Consider the following 19779-nt stretch of genomic DNA (forward strand, 5'->3'; position numbering starts at 1 on the left):
TCCTGCCCTGTGCACATCTGCACCACTGTGCCTCAGTTTCCTGCCCTGTGCACATCTGCACCACAGTGGCAAATGGACATTTCTGCCCTGTGCACATCTGCACCATGGTGGCAGACGGACATTGCTGCCCTGCTTGCTTACTTAGGGTAATGTCACTTCACTGCCCTCAAGGTTGCTTTCACTGCGATGCACTCTCTCCAGATCTCCCCGCCCCCATGGCCCAGTGTGGGGACACTTCAGTTAGGCCTGGCTCCTCACGCTCTCAGACTTGCCACTGTTGACCTTTGGGGTCGAGGGCAGTCCTGGAGCTTTCCCTCCTGGGGCCACCATCATAGTCTTTCACCTCTCTATCCAAGGCAGTCTCCACCACTCAGGGCTGGGCACTCACACAGAGAGCACTTGATGCTTAACTGCCTCAGCATGGCCCCTCTTGCTTCTGGAGCCAAACTCAGCATGCATATGTGTGAATACACACACACACAGTGAGAGAAAGAGAGAGAAAGAGAGAGAGAGAGAGAGAGAGAGAGAGAGAGAGAGAGAGAGAGAGAGAGAGAGAGAGAAGAAGAAGAGAGAGAGAGAGAAAGAGAGAGAGAAATACTTGCATTTGCACACACACAAACACATACATGTGCCCATAAATATGCAGATGCACACACAGGCCCCTTTCCTTTCTGACACACCCTTACCTCTTCCTAGCTTGCCTGCCTCCTCCAGCTCTATTTGATCCCAGCATCCCCAGCCCTTCTTGCAGCCTCAGCATCCCATGCCTACCCTAATGAGAGGTTTATCCCAAGAACCATCATCCCTTAATTATCAGGCTCTTGAGAGCAGATGCTGTGCTTCTGACCTAGTGCCCAGTCATTGCAATAATGATGATTGGTTGGATATCCACGGTTTGCCTGCTGTGCCAGAAGCTAGGAAAAACCTGGGGAAGGATGGTCTCCGCCTCCCCACCTGCCCTCATAGACGGGCTGTCAGAAAGGAAGAGAGTGTGAGAAAGACATCAGAAGTAACAACACAGACATATGTGTGCAGGGTGCTTGGGAGACAGGTCATAGTAGGGAAACCCAGGGTAGCACGTGCCGTGGAGGTCCTGTCTGGCAAACATTTAGCTCTGGCCCCAGCCTGACCTGAATTTAAACACTCTGGGATCTGACTTTCCTCACTTATGCACTTCCCTACATGGCCAGCAGTGGAAGAAGGGCTCCAAAGACTCTGGGAAGCCCCTTTGGCCTAACACAAAGCAGAAGGTGATCAATTGCAGAGGCATCAAGAGTTGGCAGCTTAACCCACTCCCCACCCTCACTCCTGCCCTGCATCCATCTTTGCATGGTTCTTCCAGGGCCATACAAGGGGCCTTCACCTTCTAGACCCCCAAACCTTCTAGTCCCTGCTGTAGCCATCTCTTGAGAAAGCTCTGAGACATAAAGAGCAGGACCCTGGGACTTGCTCGTTATTCTGTCCTCCACAGGTGGGTGCAGACCTTCCTGGGGTATCATTCCTCCCCCTGAAGCCAGGCTTGGGAATGCTGCTCCTCACCAGTAGTCCCCCAGGCCTTACCCAGAGTCTCTGATCACACACTTAGGCTAGGACCCACACATCTGTCTTAACAACCGCTCCCAGGTGATGAGGTTCCTTAGAAATCAGTCATGCCTGCCTTTGAGTACTGTGGCCACTACATGCAGGTCCACACCTGTGAATTCAGCCAGCCGAGGATCCCACCAACTGCACGTTGAAAATTGTGTCGGTACTGAACTGTACTATGCTTGCTATCATTCCCTAAACAATACAGTAGGCAACTATTGAGCCCAAATTAAGTATTATAAGTCTAAAGATGGTTGGAGGGTATCTATTTGTAATATGTAGATACTATATTCTTTTAAATAAGGGAGCCTTGACATCTATACATTTTGCCATCCATGTGGGGCCTGAAACCATTGCCTATCCCTCAAAACCCCCAGATACTGAAGGGCAATAGCATCTTAAATCTGTGGGTTCCGTTAGTTAATTAGTTAGTTAGTTAGTTAGTTATTCATTTGCATGTGGTTGTGCATGCACAGTTGTAGCTGCACACTTGAATGCATGTGGAGACCAGAGGAAGACACCTTTCTCTATTACTCTCTGCCTGATTTCCTTGAGTTAGTCTCTCACTAACCCTGGAGGGAGGCTGGTAGCCAGCTCCCAGCAATCCTCCTGTCTCCAAACCTCATGCAACCATATCTAACTTTGCCCTGGGGCTCTAGGGATTTGAATTCAGATTCTCATATATGCACAGCAAGTGCTATTACCTGTTGAAGTTAGGCCTGGTTCTGCCTCCCAGACCCACACTCCCAGAAATAAGACTCAGACTCAAATTATATTTACAAATACCTTGGCCATATAGCTAGGCTCTATTCTGACTAGATCATATTTATTTAAGATAAAGCCATTTATTTTAACCTACATTCCGCCACTCGTCTGGTTACCTGTGCTCAGGTGCCAAGCATCCCTCTCCTCACATCTTTTCCGGCTCCTCTCCCTGCCTCCATCTCTCTTCATCAGTCCTCACCTCCCTCCCTTTTCCAACCCCAACCAGATAACTCAAAACCCACCTACCTCTAGTCCCTCCAATAATTGTCTGTAGCCAATTTTATTTAACCAATAGGTTTAAATGAAGGAACAAAGTTTGCACAACTAAAAGCTTATAACCACGAGGCGAAGGCCTTGAACCTCCACCTTCTGTTACAGAATTTAGCAGTACAATAGATAAGCACTCATAAGTACATACATAAACCTCAACGCTTAACCAGTGAGACACCTCCCTAGCCATGGTCCTGTGACTCATAGAACCTGACTACTTTACTGTTAGGATTCTTGTATCATTAAATTACATTAAAGCTTTCATGAAGCTAAATTAAGGTGAAATTGTCATTACCGATAAGGCAGAAGTGGGAAATATTTTAAGGCTCCATACCCTGTTTTCATGATGGTCCTGAGCAAGTACTCTCTCTATGGGAGGCAGGATACCTACCACAAGCAAAGTCAGGCTTCAGCTTAGATCAAGAGCTTGGATAGACCCTTTCCTGATGCTGTATATAAGTTGCTGCCTGTTCTACGCCACCACCCCTAACCCAGACCCTAAGCAGTGGCTGAGACCACGACTCCACATTGAACTGCCTGGCAGCATTCAGTGTTGATCTCCAGGGCTCTGTGATAATCTTCCCTCCGTGTCCTCATTCTTCTTCCCAAAGGAGCCCCATCATATCTCACCAGTGTCCACATCCAGGAGCAGGCCTTTCCCCCCACATCGGCTGGCTAGCACTTCTGGGTCTCTTCGCTCAGGCCTCTGCAGCAGTGTTCCTGGAAGCTGGCAAGCAGGGCAGTTCCCTGCCAGATGTTCTCCTGCCCTTAAGTCTAAGACCCGGAGATCTCAGGGTGTGATTCAGCTGACATAGGAGTCTGCTAGTTGTACACAGTGTTTTGGTTTTGCTTAGTTGTTGGTGGTTGATGGTTTAGGGTAGGAGAAGGGGGTGTTGTTTGTCTGGTTTTTTTTTTTTAATTCTGAATTAATTGCCGTCACTCAAAACTCAACATGGTTGACACACAAATCCTGAGCTCAGAGTCTGGGGACACAGAACAGGGATCTGAGTCTGCCCCGTAAGATATGTATGTGTCCACAGTCCATAGACCGTGCCCAAGGCACAGGCTGTTTTCCTAGTTAAAGATATCCTAGTTAACTATCCTAGTTAAAGATTCTGTGTCCCAGGAGTACTGGCTGTTTGCGTGCCCCTCCTAGGTCAGAGCTTGAGAGCAATCCCCCAGCTCCTGGGGGTTCCTCTGTTGGTTCTTCCTTTCAGCACTTTGGCAGATGCCTGGTCTGTGAGGAGAGGTTAAAGGGGGGGTGCCTTGGGGTGGGGGTGGGGAGTTGAAGCCACAGCTGCAAGAGCAGCAGCAAGGCCACACCCACAGGGCAGGACAGCTGGGAAGTACCACAAACTTGGTCGAGTGGAACCAATGCTTCTTCCAGTGCTTTATGACACTCTTTCTCCCCCCTTCACCTCCCAATAGGTGCCAAGTTCCCCTAAACAGTTTGATGTCTGCCCCCATTCATATATACATATTCGGCACCTCCCATGCAACCTCTACAGGTGTCTTTTGGGTATTATGCAGGATCTCTTGGTTTAGCCCAGGATGGCCTTGAATTCCTCAGCCTCCCAGGTGCTGGAAACCATCACTACTCCTGATTCATTCTTATTTACAAGTTCCCCTCCTGTTGGAAAGTGCCAATCTTCTGGGCCAGCCTTTTAGTGTGTGGTAGAAACCAGGCATCTACATCCCTGCACACATGGGCAGATCTATCTGCAACCTAGTCTCTCAGAAGCATAGCTGCTGGGTCATTGGATGTAGGTGTTCGCAACTGCGATAGATCCTACTAAACTCCTACAAAACAGGCTCCCCTCGTTGTAGCCCCTGGAATGGGTGTGAGGGAGGGCCTGTTGCCTCCTACTTGAAGTAGTCATTCAGCTGGAGCATGGGAAGATTACTGCGTACGTTCCACCGAGATGTCTGTAGGGAGTCCTCCTCCGTGCTCTGTCTAGTTGATCCTGCACTGACAGCATTCTTTTCCCCATTCTTTCTGTACCCTGCAGATCAACTGTGTGACATTCCCTCACCCGGACACGATGCCTGAGCAACAACTGCTCAAACCGACCGAGTGGAGCTACTGTGACTACTTTTGGGTAGGTGCTGTGTCAGGTTCCCTTCACTGTGACCCCCAACAGGAACATGCACCCAGAAGGGTGGGAAGGGCCTTTCTTGGTGAATCCTCAAGATACGGTGTTGAGTTTGGCATCTCAGAGAAGACTTTCCTTTTCTAGATCATTCCTGCACTCCCAGGGAATCTGTGGTTTCTAGTCACAGTGACATGGAATGCAAAGAAACTGGGCAGCCATTCCCTTCCATGCTGGATGGAGGCAGGAGACTAGAATTGCTTTTAGTAAAGAAATCTGAGCTCTAAGCCTTCTCGGCATTGCTGGGTGTGGCCTCGAACTCACGTTCCACCTCCATGGGAGGTGTTTTTCCAATGGAATGATGAAGAAGTTGAGTGCAGACGGGGATATATAAATTGCCTCTTCTAGTGTTCACACTGTGTTGTATATTGCTTAGTGGGCACAGAGTTTTCTGTAGCAAGATGAGACGTGTCTGCAGGTGGTGGGTGGCAGGATCCACCACCTTAGTCTCAATACATTTCATGTCACTAAATTGTACGGACACTTAGAAATGACGGCCCAGTCTGTCTTGCATTCTGTATATATCCCACCATTAAAATGTTGCCTCAATGAACATATAAACTCTCACACCTCAAAAATGCTGGAGCTAGTCCTGAGTATTTGCATTTTTAAATCAGCAGAGACAACTGACTTCTGCAGTTATACTGGTGAGGGGTCATGCAACCTTGACTATCTATGGAAAACTACTAAATCTCTACCAGGAACTTTCAGGAAGACCCCGAGGAACAGTCGATAAATCAAACCTCTATCCACCACGGCCCAGAATGGATTATCTGCCCTCCTTTTAGATTTGCTAAATACTAGCCAAAGGTGCTTTTTCTTTCTCCCAAATCATGCACCCATTAGAAAGTACATGAAGGTTCCTGCAGACCTCTATTCTGCAAGCTGGATTAGCAGGCACCGCCTTACTGGGGCAAGCAGGAGCCTTCATGTTTGTGAAGTTTGGGGAGTCGTGAAAGGTGATCTGGGAGAGGGATATGCATGCAGGCATAAGGAGACAGGAAGATTTTGTAGGCCTGAAGGAAATTGCATCTTGTGCTGTCTGTAGTAGGGAGGAATTGAGGGGGTTTTAAGGGAAAACTGGGTATAACCCTCTGTGTGTGTGTGGCAGATGGGAATGGAGGGTGAGGGGTGAGTGAGCTGTCCAGGAAGAACGGTGGTGACAGTCGCAGAGATAGATAGAGGCAGCCATGTTTGCAGAAGTCATCTCTGGGGCTCTAGGGACCAAGACATATCCTAGAGAAGAGATGAGAAACTTGTAGGGGTGGGCAGTGCATTGATCCTACCTGCTGCTCAGTGGCATCCTGGGACCACATTTGAGGGGACCTATGCCCTTCTTTCGTTTGCTAGTTGTTATGTTGAGTCAGCTGGCCAACTTGTACATCTGCTTACAGGTGCTGGGATGACAGGCATATACCACTGTGCTCACCTGAGAGTTCTCATCTTATTCTGAGCTCTAGCAACTGGCCCTGTCCCTTCTTAGTGGTTTTCCTCTCATGATCATCCAGGCCTTTTCCTCTTCATAGAAACATCCTCTTAAGAGTCATTGGAGCACATTGCTCTTGCTGGTCTGCATTTGAGCCAATAAGTTGTTCAGCCTGTCCATCTCCGAGAGAGGCATGTTTGGGCTTGCTCTTTTGGATGATTTCCTTGCTTTCCCATCAAGATGTAGCACTAACAAAATGAAGTGTATGCATCTTCAGCGTCCATAGGGAAACCTCCGTAGGGTGTGTGTGATGGTGGTCTCCCTGTCGGGAGAGGTGTTAGTGGCTCGCCCAGAGGCTCATGGGTCAGCTTTGCTGAGGAAAGAGTTTCACTGTGCTCAGAACAGGGAAGAGGGTTCATGAAGCCCTTCCCAGGGAGCAGGGTTTCTGCAAGCAGCGGCAGTTCCCTGGTCTGATCTGGAAGGAGTCCTAGAGATACTGCTCGCCCTCTGATGACCTGGGCTTTTGTTTCTTCCTAGGCGGATAAGAAGGACCCGCAAGGCAATGGTACGGTGGCTGGGTTTGAACTGCTGCTGCAGAAGCAACTGAAAGGCAAGCAGATGCAGAAGGAGATGTCCGAGTTCATTCGGGAAAGGTGAGCCCGAGGCCCACACAGCCATGAAGCTGGCCACAGGGCTCACCCTGGGCCTTAAACCCCAAGGGAGAGGATGGCTTGCCATGCTCAGCTCTGGGACAGATGTGGCTAGCAAATGTGTGGTGTAGAGATGGATGGTGTTTCTAAAAGTTTGAACAAATATACAAAAATGTTGGTAACCAGGTACAGTGCTACATGCCTCTAATCCCAACATTTGGGAGTTGAAAGCAGGAGGTGAGTTCAAGGTCAATATCAGTTGTATGACAGATTTACGGCTTGTCCGAGCTGCATGAAACCTCAAATATATATAACAAATATATTCATGTAAATCTATAAATATGTATATATAACAAATATATACATATATATGTATATATATATACACATATATATTAGTGTGTGTGTGTGTGTGTGTGTGTGTGTGTGTGTGTATTGCATTAAATTCTGGAAGCTTGGCATCTCTTGATGCCTCCATAGCCCCTATGCAACATTGGCTGGAGCTGAGTAGACCCATGGATGGGACATGTGTCCTGTTTAGTCCGGTCTCCACTCCTCCCCACTGCTCCTGACCTACTACTTTGCTCCTTTACCCTCATGTGAATCACTGTCCCTTGTCATAATCAAGAAGAGGAATGTGACCTTTTAGGTCCTTTGGGGTTTTTTTTGTTTGTTTGGTTTTTGGTTTTGGGTTTTTTTTTGTTTTTGTTTTTTGGGTTTTTTGTTTTGTTTTGTTTTGTTTTGAGACAAGTTCTCACTGTGTATTTATGGCTGACCTGGAACTTGCTATGTAAACCGGGTTGGCCCCAGACTCAGAGATCGACCTGCTCTGCCTCCTGAGTGCTGAGACTAAGTGTACTCCATTCCTGGCCTTCCACGACTTCTTTTAATTAAAACTGTTTCCTAAGCCAAGGGAAATAGAACCATCCTCCCACCCTGTCCCTGCCTCTGGGGATTCTAATAGCCCTGTGCCTGCGGAACTTGGTCACAGATGAAGATCCAAGAGTTTCGGCTCGTGGAAAATAGACCTGCAGAGAAGCTCCCATTTCATCTTCCACCTCTCTCTCCCTAAGTTCATATCTCAGCATAACTGTACACCTGCACACCCGTGCACACCCATGCAGAAATGCACCTGCACCACCTATTCTCTCTCTCTCTCTCTCTCTCTCTCTCTCTCTCTCTCTCTCTCTCTCTCACACACACACACACACACACACACACACACCAGTACCTAAATATATTTGTACCTGCACAAATTCTCATAAAACTGCACATCTGAACACCTGGACTCCCCCACACCCCTTACATCTGCACCCCCACATCTGTATACCTGTATGCCCACACATCTACACACCCACATCTGCATACCTGTATGCCTGCATGTCTACACACTCATGCACATGTACTGATATGACGCCATACCTACATCTCTGGATATCTGCATGCCCTCATCACACCTGTACACTCACATATCACTGTATACCCATACCTCACACCTAGATGCCGAGCATCTGTATATCCCTATGCACAAACAGCTACACATCCATGCGCCTGCACACTCACAGGCCTCTATGCACACATACTTGCACATGTATGTTTCTGCGTACCACACTCTTGTGTACCTATACTAACATACCCATGTGCCTATCTATGCACTCACATGTCTGTGCCTCCATACCTGCATATATGTGTACACATGTACACACTTGTATACTTGCATATCTACATCACATACCCAAATATCTGTATACCCACACACACCTATACACATATGCACACAAAAACACTTTTTTAAACAAACTTATGCACAACTTTCCAACAAGAATTTCCAAGACTTTCTGGGAATATTTGTTGCAAACAGCAAAGATCTTTTTTAAAGTATTTCTTCATTATAACACTAGTAATCGGGTAATAATGCTTTGGCATTTTTAAAGCCTGTTTTTCCTTAGGAGGCCTATTTTCCATTTGTATAATCAAATCTTTATTTTATGACCCATTAAACTAGTAGGAAATTGGAAAGCTGCTTTGTTCAGATGTGAGAAAACAGAAGCATAAAACAGACAAATAGGAAGCAATAGGAGCCGAAGTTTCAATATGCATATGGTTTACACTCATAACCGTGTCCTGTTGGCAAATGGATGGTCTCTGCCATCACGGGCCACTGTGATCATCTCTGGGATCCAGTGAAAGGAATTCAAACCCCTGGAACCTCTCTCACCCATCTTTGGAGCTCTAGAGGAAGGCTGTCAGAGGCAGGAGAGCCAGGCTGCAGGGCTGGGAGTATACCTGGCCAACAAGGCCTTTGCAGTTTGCTGGCCTGAGGGAAGTGGGCGGGATGTGGAGATGGTACAGGCTGGTTCACAGCAGAGGCTCAGGAGGCAGATGGTGTGTGTGCCTCCCTCTTCTGGCATGTGCACTTGGCCTTGTGACATGATGAGATCTGCTTTCTGGAGATCTTGGCCACAGTAGGAAGCTGTGGGGTAGCCGTCCACATAATCGGGGTTAGAGGCAAAGGCAGACACCTGAAGAGACACTGGTAAAGGATGGAGATGGGTCAGTGTGAAACTCAAGAGCTTGCAGACAAGTTCCAGCCAGCAGTGAGCAGTGAGCTGTAGTGTAGATCATTCAGCAGATCTGCATAGTTGCCCTGGCAAGTGGGAAGCAAATGGGAATTCTCCATTCACTGAATGAAGGTTTGGGGTTGTCTAGAGCTCTGCCTTCTGACCACCTCTGGTTGTCACAGCCCAGCTCCACCTCCCAACATGCCCCCAAGAGCCTCTTAGAAGATGAACATGCTGTTGACAGCCCACTTAACACGGATGTACCTAGCTGTTCAGAACGTGCCCCAGAGAGTTGCCTTGGAGGTATATGGAGGGTTTTCCCCTCCTGGACACTACTTGGTTCCCATGGAAACACTTGCACCCTTAACAATGCTTGACAATTGGAGGCATTGTGGGTGGGGAAGTGGAGGAAGATGTTCTCTTCTTGCTTCTGTGGGTGGCGGCCATCTGGGAGTGTGTGACCTGGAACTAGGGGACGGAAGGGTCGGGGACACGCCGGGCATGCCTGGGAGTCAGTCACAAGCTTCTCGTGTTCCTGGAAGACTCTCATGACCAGCCTTGTGCTAGAAGTGATGCTGATAACATCTGCCATCCCCACAGCCTGGAGAAGTGGGAAGCAGAGTCCAAACTATTCTTTTATCCAGTAGCTGTCACTGTTGGCTCCTCCTTGGTCAGCAGGGCACTGAGAGGCACTGGGTTTTCTCTCTTTGCAGGATAAAGATTGAAGAAGAATATGCAAAGAACCTAGCTAAGCTCTCTCAGAACTCCTTGGCTGCCCAGGAGGAGGGGTGAGTGGGGAGGAGAGTTGGGGGGAGGAGAAAAGTGGGGGTGGGGAGGAGGAGAGGACACAGAGGAAAGGATCCTTGCTTACTCAGCAAAGTTGCTCACTTGGAATGGAGTGATGGCTGTAGGCCTGGCTCACTGTGTCATCCGTAGTCCAAGCCAGGCCCTCAGTACTTGAGGTAGGCACACCTGGCTCAGACAGGGGACCAACAACAAGATGGACACCCAAGGCTCAAGATGGGTTTTCATGGCTCAGGATTCAGACTCATGGGCCAAGACTGGTAAACAGGACTAGGTGGTTTTGGCCTCTAATCTCAGCACTGTGGTGGCTGAGGAATGGGGGGTTATGAATTTCAAGCCAGCCTGTGCTCCATAGCAAGACCCTATCATGGTCAACGCCCTCCCCCCCAATACTGCTGTCCATGGCTCAAAGCAGCACCCATGACCTACAATCTGGGTATTCACACTCTAGCTTTATCTCCTCTGTATATTTTTCAGTGACCCAGGGCCTCCTAGGTGCTGGAGCACAGCAGAGATCCTCTGCATTTTACCCTGCTGCTGGACAGCAGCCTCTGGGTGCCTAGCTCTGTTCCCCTGCTTCTATGTATCAGGCTGGGAGGAAATTGTGTCTGAGAATTTACAATCCAGCATCTCAGTGCTTCTGAGAACCCCAGTCCAGGCCTCGTCTCCCTCTCCTACTGTTACAGTCCAGATGGGGCTTAGGAACACTTTGAACCCTCCCAGCCATGCAAGGATCTTCAGTGGGAGAACTCCTTCAGGGATAGACGCCTTCTCTGCTGTCTGTCTGCAGAGCCCTGGCCCTCATGATCTCAAATGACAGCCACTGTGGAAAACAGCTTGAGATAATCAAAGAAGTAGTACACATCACCAACTCCTTCCTGGGTCTATCCTCAAATGAATCAAAACCAGGGACTCAAGCATGCTCAGAGTAGCAGGAGTTGCAAAGACTACAAGATGGAAAACAACCCAAATTCCATCAGGAGGTGATCAGGTACAGAAACTGTAGTATACTCACCATGGATACCCATGGATACACAACAGGATATCATTCACCCATAGAAAGGAATACCGAGACCTTCTACTCTATGGAGGAACCTCAAAAGGGTGATGCTAAGTAAAAGAAACCATCCACGATGAGTCACAGAGTGTATCATCCCATACCTCTGAGATGTCCAGAATAAGCAAAGCCATAGAGACAAAGCCCACTAGTTAGTGGTAAAGAGAGAAATGAGGAGTGGCAGTTAATATGTGCATCTTTTCATTTTGTGTGTGTATAGGTCTGCTGCGGCCACTATAACAAAGTACCACAGGCTGAGTAGCTTAAGCTATAGGAACCTGCCTGAGCATGGCGGTATACATCTGTCTGTAATCCCAGCTCTCAGCGGGGCAGAGATGGAATCATGAACTAAAGGCCAGCCTGGGCTACCCAGTGAGATCCCTGTCTAGAAAAAAAAAGCTTCTATTTTATCTCAGTTCTAGAGACTGGAAGTCTAAAGTTAATGATCCAGTAGGGTCAGGGTCTGACATGGGTTCTCCTTGGGGGCCACAGATGGCTAAACATCACCTCTCACCCTCTACCTGGGCTGAGGTGAAGGAGTGGCCCTACAGGGACAGTAGTCCTATTGAATCAGGGCTCCACCCTCTAACCTTAACTACGACTCCATCCCCACATCCTTGATCAGGGTTTTAAGATATGAATCAGGAAGCTAAAGGAGAGGGGGGAAAATCACAAACTTTTGTTTATGTCAGGGTGATGGGGTGTTTGGAGTCATCTACACTGTGGATATTGTACACGCTTTTAAGTTGCTCACCTTAAACTGGATGGTTTATCATGTGTGATTTTTTTTCACCTCAAAAGAAAAGTGGCCAAGGCTCCTGGGAAGTCGGTACCAATGGAGTCCTCAGAGGACCCCTCTGTTATCCCACCCTTCTGGCCACAGGGTTAAAGAGTGGCCACAGGGGTTGTAGGTGTGAGGGAGCTGTGATAGCAAATCAGCTCCAATCTGCCTTGTAGCTAGAGCCATCTTGGGACAGAGATTTTTGCCATCTGAATATGGCTTTGATTAGGGCTTCGCATGTGCTGACTGCAACCAAGCCGCCTCTTCCCCACCCCATCAGCCACAGGAAGACCCAACAGGGCCTGTGTCCCTCTTCAGACCTGAACATGGCTGGCTGTCTCCTGGCCTCTCCTACTGGATTCTGAGCCTGAGACAAGGCAGGAAGCACACGGAAGTAGCCCTGCCACCAGGGAACATAGCTTCCTATGGGTCCTTGGCATCACTGTATGGCTCTGGAGGCTTCCGGCTCCCACCCCCTTGGCTTGGGCTCCTGCCAGGGACATTTTGTCCCGCCAGCACACAGCATATGCTCCTAAGATAAGCAGCCTGCTCCTCATGCCAGACCCAAACACATGAGCTCACTCAACCATACACAAGCTCAGGTGTATCACATGCACATACCCCATCACTCCTTCACCGGCAGGCACAAAATATAACAGCACTAGGTCCTACGCACCTGCAACATAGCTCTGGATGTTTGGCCCAGTGCACCTTGAAGGCTTTGTAGGGATGTGGGCACTCAGAAACCACAGGACAGTTAGGGTAACTTGAGCTATCTGGCAACTTAGATGCCCTGTCCAGATTAGATTACACAAGGCCTGTGCATGCGGGTGAATCAGCAACCTTCAAGGTTTTTGCCGTGCCTTCTGCCCTCTCACGTGTAGGATGACACTGAAATGTTGGTTATTCTTAGCTGGTGGTTTTGGCAGGAGTCTGCATTTTGATCTGTCGTGTTACAGACTATACATTGAGATAGGATACACCGGACAGCTGTTCATTTACCTCTTTCTCATTAGATGTCATCTTTTCTTCGAATGAGGATTTCTAATGGCTTTCTCCCCAAACATTTAAAGTTTGCTTTTAGTTAACACTAAAATTTGGACATACTGACAGGGCCAAGTGAGGTAGCTCCATGCATTTGAAGTGCCTTAGAATGCTAAAGAGAGGGGGACATAGGCATAGGGCTGAGGCCATCTGGTAGTAAGAAGTGTTACCCCTCCATCTGGGGCAGGCTATCCCTGCAAGTGGGACTGAAGTCACTGTCCAGTGACTGGTGCCGCTGTGACTGGTGTCCATGTGAATGGTGCTGCTTCCCCCAGCCTCCAATATCCCTGAGCTAACATTCTCAGGATGCCATACCTGGCCCTAGCCAGTTACCCCATGTGCTTCGCTGGCAGCTGACTTCCAGCCCTGTAGGAAGAGGCTTGGCCCCTCCCAGGGCCTTTTTTAGATGGTATGTCCAGGACCTTCTGTGTGCCACTCAGCTCCCACAGCAGCACCACCTCACTCCTGCAAGGGTGGTGGCTTATTGGCTGTCAGTTTTAAGCTAGGATCTGCACTGAGATCCTGTGTGCATGGCCTGAGGTAACAGTGACGGTCCCTTTTTATCATGTTGTCTCCACAACAGTCTCCTAACAGCTGCCTAAGGACAGAGACAGAGCTCAGTGGTTGAACATTTGCCTGCTTTGGGGGAGGGGAGCCCCAGGCTGTGTTCTCTAGTGAAATACACAGGCATGCCCTCGAGGCTCACCAGCCTGCCCTATCTGTGGGACTCTGAGTCAGAGACCCTTATGTGCTGATATTAAGTGCATACTTTATGAAGAAAAGAAATTACTTATGGTTCTGCAGGCTAGGAGGTCCAAGGTCAAGGGATAGCATCTAAAGAGTTGCCTCTACACTGCCCTAGCATGTGACCGAAGCCACCACATGTCAACAGCAAGGAGAGACGACCAGTGTAGGGCCCCCCCCCCAAGCATTTTGTTATGGCCTCAAGAGTCCCACCTCTTAACACCACTGTGTCAGGGATGAAGTCTGCTGCACATGTTTGAGGGGACATCTTGAGATCACCTGACCCACGTAACCATCACAGCAGCTTCCACTGTGGAGCAAGGTAGGGGAACCTCGCCCAGGCAGGTCTGCAGGATGGTGCATTCTCCTCACAGCTTCCCAGATCCCAGGCCGTACAGGCAAAGACAACATGTCCACAGCATTATCACCCCAGATCCACCTAGTCTTTCTCTGACAGGACTGCCCCCCCAACAACACACTTCCTTCTTCCAGGCTCTATAAAATGCCACTTGGTAGTTTCTCATGAACATCCACCAAGGCCAGGCTAGCACTGCCACCAGACAGACAGAGAGAGAAGTAGATCATGAGGATCGATCTGCTAGCTGCTGGCTTGGCACCTGGAAGTGACTCAGGTGCCCTGCCAGACCAGCAGACTATCTTCTAAGCAGCCTTCAACACTGAAGTTTAATGAATTCCCCGGGAGCTAGCAGCTTTCCTATGAGATGAAGTCAATTGGCTGGATGAGGAGAAGGAGTCAGAGGTCTGGTTTAGAATGGTCATGGGTCTTAACGGTCCAGATAATTAATTCTGCATCTTGGGGCCTTTGGAAGTCCCCAGGACTTGGGGAGATGGCTTCTGTTTGGAGCATCTCTTTGGAGCAGAGAGATGGCACAGTTTAGAGTGCACGCTGCAAGCCACAGTGGGGTATGTGATCCAGAACCTACTTGAGAGAAGCCATGCCTCTGCAGATGGCTAGGGGAGCCTTCTCAGTGTGGGGCTGCACCTGGGATGTCCCTGGACCCAAGTGGACCATCTGTTCCTCTCCTGGAGGCCAACTGGCTGAGACCCGAGAGCAGGCTGCTAGTGAAGGGCCTTCAAAAATGAATCTAGTTATCTTCTTTTGGTTACTAGCATATGTTTGTCACCTCAGCAGCAAACCAGGATGTGCAGTAGAAAGGTTCTGGGGACAGTGACGGTGAGGCATCCATGTCTTATGCCTCCCCAAGACACAGATCTGAGAACCACCATCCTGTCCTAGGGAGGGCTATAGCTTTGGACCAGAGCTGTCTTCCTGACCCCCAAGTCTAACGGCTCCTTCCCGTTGCAGCTCCCTGGGAGAGGCTTGGGCCCAAGTAAAGAAAAGCCTGGCGGATGAGGCTGAAGTTCACCTCAAGTTCTCTGCCAAGGTAACCCTCCCATCCCTCCAGGGTTAGATCAGCACACACAGAAAACTGGTTACCAGCTCTCTCTAGCTTGTTATATCGCTCGCTCTTTCCCATGGTACCAAGTCCCTGAATGCAGAGTTGAGAGGGGATGACCACAGCTCACTCACCATGAGACAGTGTCTCCATTGAACAGTGTCAGAAATGACCAGACACATGACCCCAAAGTAAAGATAAAAACACAATATAGGTGTTGAGAAATGATTGCTTTTTTAAGTAGAAGTCTAAGTTTCTGATAATTGATGCTTAATATGATGTAGTTTATTTAATGTCTTTTTTGATCGTGGCTGTCTTAACAAGCAGCTCAGGGTGAGCTCTCTTAGGAGCCATGGGAGGCAGCCTAGGGTCTGGGTGGTAAGAGTGGGCACCCCCTGGTTCACAGAGGTGATTCCCAGCCTTCCTTGGTCAGTTTCATGGATTGGCATGGCTGTCAGTTCTGTGTTGAGGAGCCCTGGGCTATGGTCAGGGGAAGATATTTTAAAACTGATTCGTTGCTGCAGAATTTCTGAATGTCCCCTCCTTTGATCTGCTTCCAAAGACACTAGGACCAGACCATTTTGAGTCCAGGCCTGGCTTTGTCCTGTTCACTATGGTGGACACTGAACACCTTGCACGATGCTTAATAGATACCTTCAGAAGAAATGAATAAATCGAGCAGCAGTTCTCAACCCCATGGGGTCGCAACCCCTTTGGGGAACCGAACAACCTTTTCACAATGTTACCTAAGACCATCAAAAAACACAGATACTCACCTCCCGACCCTTAACAGTAGCAAATTACAGTCATGAAGTCATAATGAAAATAATGTTATGGTTGGGGGTCACCAGAACATGAGGGTCTATATTAAAGGCCACAGCATTAGGAAGATTGAGAACCACATAACATAGAGCCTGTGGCCATCTCCTCCCAGCCCCCAGTCTTCTGGCTCTGCTTTGCCTCAGGATTTCCAAATGAACCTCTTTTTTCTCCTTAGCTTATATCTCCATGTTTCCTCTCAGACTCTTACCTCCTTCTAACCGAAAACCAAATGTCTCAGTGAGATAATTTGCACTAAAGTGTGTGTGACTGATAAGTTTGCCCATCAATGTGCCCTCCTTTTAAAGGAAGAGAGGCCTTTGGGAGTATCACCCAGCATCTTGACCTGATTCTCTTTCTCTTCCCTCTCACCTCCTGCCACCAGCCAGTCCACCACAGCAGCCCTGAGTACAACATGTTCTTGTGTCTGAATACCCTGAGCCCCCATGTTTGCCAACTTTATCATTTGACAGTAGTATCCCTCCAAGGCACTGTTCCCTCCTGAAACTTCCACGATAGCTAGCCCTCTCTTTGCAATGCTGTCCCCGTGTGTCATTGCAATTCCACCGAATTGGAGTCCATCGCACTCACACTCTTGAAGGACAGGAATACATCGTCGCTCTACCTAGCCCTCATTCTGTGATGGTGTGGTGTACACAGTGACTCAGGGGCTGAGACCATGGGTAGCTTTGCAGGGAACTGTGCAGTTCCTGGCTTCTGAAGGGTGTGAGTGTCTGAGACAGAGCTGGCATTCCCCCCAGCCAACACACCCCCCCCCCCGACGCACCATGGGGAGTGACATTTCCCAGCTCACAAAAGCATCCTCACCTTCATACAACCAAGCCCCTCCCCAGCACATTGGCACGGGAGCCACTGTGAGGAGGGAGCTCCCTGAACGGCCACTTTGAGCACTGCAGATGAAGCAGCGGGTTATTTTTAAGCCATGGTTCATGAGTAGCTTGCCTCCAAGGCCTCCCTCCTCCGGTCCCAGCTCCCAACAGAGATGTTTTTTCCTGCCTGAGGCCACCAACTAGAGGCAAGAAGCTAATGGGTTCATCTCCAGCACTAGGGAAAGACCCTAGCAGAGGAAGCTTCCACCTTTTCAGGGAATGCCTATGGTGGATGCAGGCTGATTTCCCATACACTAGGGTGGTTTTAAGCAAGGTTCACAGGCTCACAGACCCCAGCTCATGGACAGCTCATGGAGAAGGAGTGCGCAAATATGACAGACTTTACACCATCAGCACTTCTGTGGCTTCTGGCCTGGGCATTGGTGACTGCCAGCTACCCCAGTAGCCTCCTAATGATGGCATGGTGATTTCTTAAGAGGAAGGGGATCCTGAGAATTGATTCGTCAACCTTGAAGAATATGATTCCCGAGGCACAAAACCTATTTTATGTCAGCTCCAAAAAGGTTTATTGAAATTCTTCTCCATCTGAATGCTCAGAGTCGTGGGTAAAAACCTTTTAAGAAACAGGATTGCGTACAGCAGGCTCTCCAGCTTCCCCAGTCTCTCAGCTCAAGCCGGTGCTAGTAGCAACAGCAATCACAAGAAAGGTGCCCGATCTTTGGGAAGGCAGTTAGAGCCCACCCCAGTGAAACAGTGGAACACAGACACATTCCTGATGATCAAAGGAAACCTGAGCATGCCTGAGTAGGGGCGTGTGCACACGGGCAGATCTGTGGGCGAGAGGACAAGTGTGCACCCCGTACTGTCACTAATGGGCTTTGTGAGCATGGGTGGGCTACTTGGCAGCCCCACAGTTCCATTTCTTCATGCGTGAAATGACGCGTTCCAACCAGGTTTTTAACTTTGCCCAACCATGACCATTCATACAATGTCACCAAGCACATGTACGTACCTGCCCCGGTACCCACTCAGGGCTACGCATGTATGTAACCAAAACAGATGCCTCATGACACACTGCTTTTATTCTACCTAAATGTACCCTAATATTTTTCTTCCCAAGTTGGGTCTATTACCTCAACAAGCCTGGTCCTGACCCACTAAGGTGATTTCACAACTGTAGTCATTCACCTCTTAGAATCACCCGGACCAGTCATGGAAATCACGTCCAACTTGGAATTTTTCTTCTTCTCTTCAGAAGATGGAAAGAGAAGTTGTAATAACCCAAACCCTCTGGCGTGGGCCAGATTGACCATGCATCCCCAGAATCACTTTCAGGAAAGATCACTGATACCAATGCATGAAGCCAAGGTTGCAGAGCTAAGAATGAATCTAGGAAAAAAACAAAACAAAACAAAACACCAAACCAATATTTTTAAAGAAAAAAAAATGTTGGTTTTAAGAAGTCCTTAATATATGGGCTGGAAAAATTGGTCAGCGGCTAAAGCACTCAGTGTCTGGTTCACCAGAAGGTGGGGGATCTCACTCCTATGTTAGCACAGCTTGTGCCTTGGCACTGACTGTGCTTTCTCTGCCCTCCCCCACAGCTCCACAGTGAGGTGGAGAAACCCCTGATGAACTTCCGAGAGAACTTCAAGAAGGACATGAAAAAGTGCGACCACCACATCGCTGACCTCCGTAAGCAGCTGGCCAGCCGCTATGCCTCAGTGGAGAAGGTGAGAGGCCAGAGGACCCAGCGGGTGGACAGCCGGGGACTTCTAGGACAGGATAGGTGTCACTTTGCCTTTGTACGTTGGAGTGGTGGGGAGAGTCCAAGGAACCCCCATCCATCCATGTGGCAGGCAGGAGTTGCTACCCCAGGACATTTGGATGACTCTCCCAAGGGCAAGTGGGAGCAGGAAGACGCTGCAGGTGAAATGGGAGCTGTAATGGGGACATGGGTCAAGGCAACCCCTCTATCTGTGGATACCAAGTCAGATGTGCCACAGCTACTTACATGGCTACTGTGTCTGGGCCTCACTTTCTGGTACTCTCTGAACTAATCTCCCCTCCCAGATACCCAAAGAATTACCTTCTTGTGGGTGTCCATACCATGGGAGGCATGGCTGCATATAGTCAATCCTGGAGGGACATGGTGGCCTGATTTGGTGTCCTAGAGAACAGGAGGGGCAAACCAAAACAGGTACCAAAACATGACTACATCTCCAACAAAGGCTAAGAGTGGATGATGATGATGATGATGATGATCATGATGATGATCATGATCATGATCATGATGACAATGACAATGATGGATGGTGATGATGATGTAGGCACAGTAAGGGCTCAGACTGTGTGATAAGTAAGTTGGTATTCACAGCCTGTTGAGCTCTGCCAGGAAGAAACTCAGTTGACCTTAAAGTCCCATCCAACCCTGAAAGACAATAGGTTTCTGTTTTATTTTTAGATTTTTAGATTTATTTATTATATTTATTTTATATGTATGCATGTTTTGCTCAAATGTATGTCTGCACCATCTGCTTGCCTGGTGCCCTTTGAGATTAGAGAAGGTCACCAAACCCTCTGGAACTAGAATTATGGATGATTTAGAGCCACCATGTTGGTGCTGAGAATCAAGCCCCGTGTCAACTGCAAGAACCAGTGTCCATAACCACTGAGCTGCCTCTCGAGCCTTAGGGTCACAGGATAGGCATATGCTCTGGAGGCAACATGGCCTCAGGGACTGATACATACAGATGTGACTGGAAGAAAGCAGACAAGAAAAACCCAGCTAGGTGCCAGCCCTCTAGCCCCTCCACGCCAGGTGCCAGCCCTCTAGCTACTCCATGTCAGGTGCC

General features: G+C 48.8%; 1 protein-coding gene across 9 annotated transcripts in view; it reads left to right on the forward strand.

Moving 5' to 3' along the window:
- The window catches only part of Gas7 (growth arrest specific 7), a 245644-nt gene that overhangs the window by 213617 nt on the left and 12248 nt on the right, over nucleotides 1-19779 (forward strand). For all 9 annotated transcript variants that reach the window (XM_031354285.1, XM_031354293.1, XM_031354286.1 and 6 more), the window contains 5 exons: nucleotides 4629-4718; nucleotides 6733-6848; nucleotides 10120-10194; nucleotides 15164-15242; nucleotides 18529-18657. In XM_031354285.1, the coding sequence (XP_031210145.1) occupies nucleotides 4629-4718; nucleotides 6733-6848; nucleotides 10120-10194; nucleotides 15164-15242; nucleotides 18529-18657 (489 nt within the window). The remainder of the gene's footprint in view (nucleotides 1-4628; nucleotides 4719-6732; nucleotides 6849-10119; nucleotides 10195-15163; nucleotides 15243-18528; nucleotides 18658-19779) is intronic.

The sequence above is a fragment of the Mastomys coucha genome, unplaced genomic scaffold (genome assembly GCF_008632895.1).
Source record: "Mastomys coucha isolate ucsf_1 unplaced genomic scaffold, UCSF_Mcou_1 pScaffold5, whole genome shotgun sequence".
NCBI classification, from domain to species: Eukaryota; Metazoa; Chordata; class Mammalia; order Rodentia; family Muridae; genus Mastomys; species Mastomys coucha.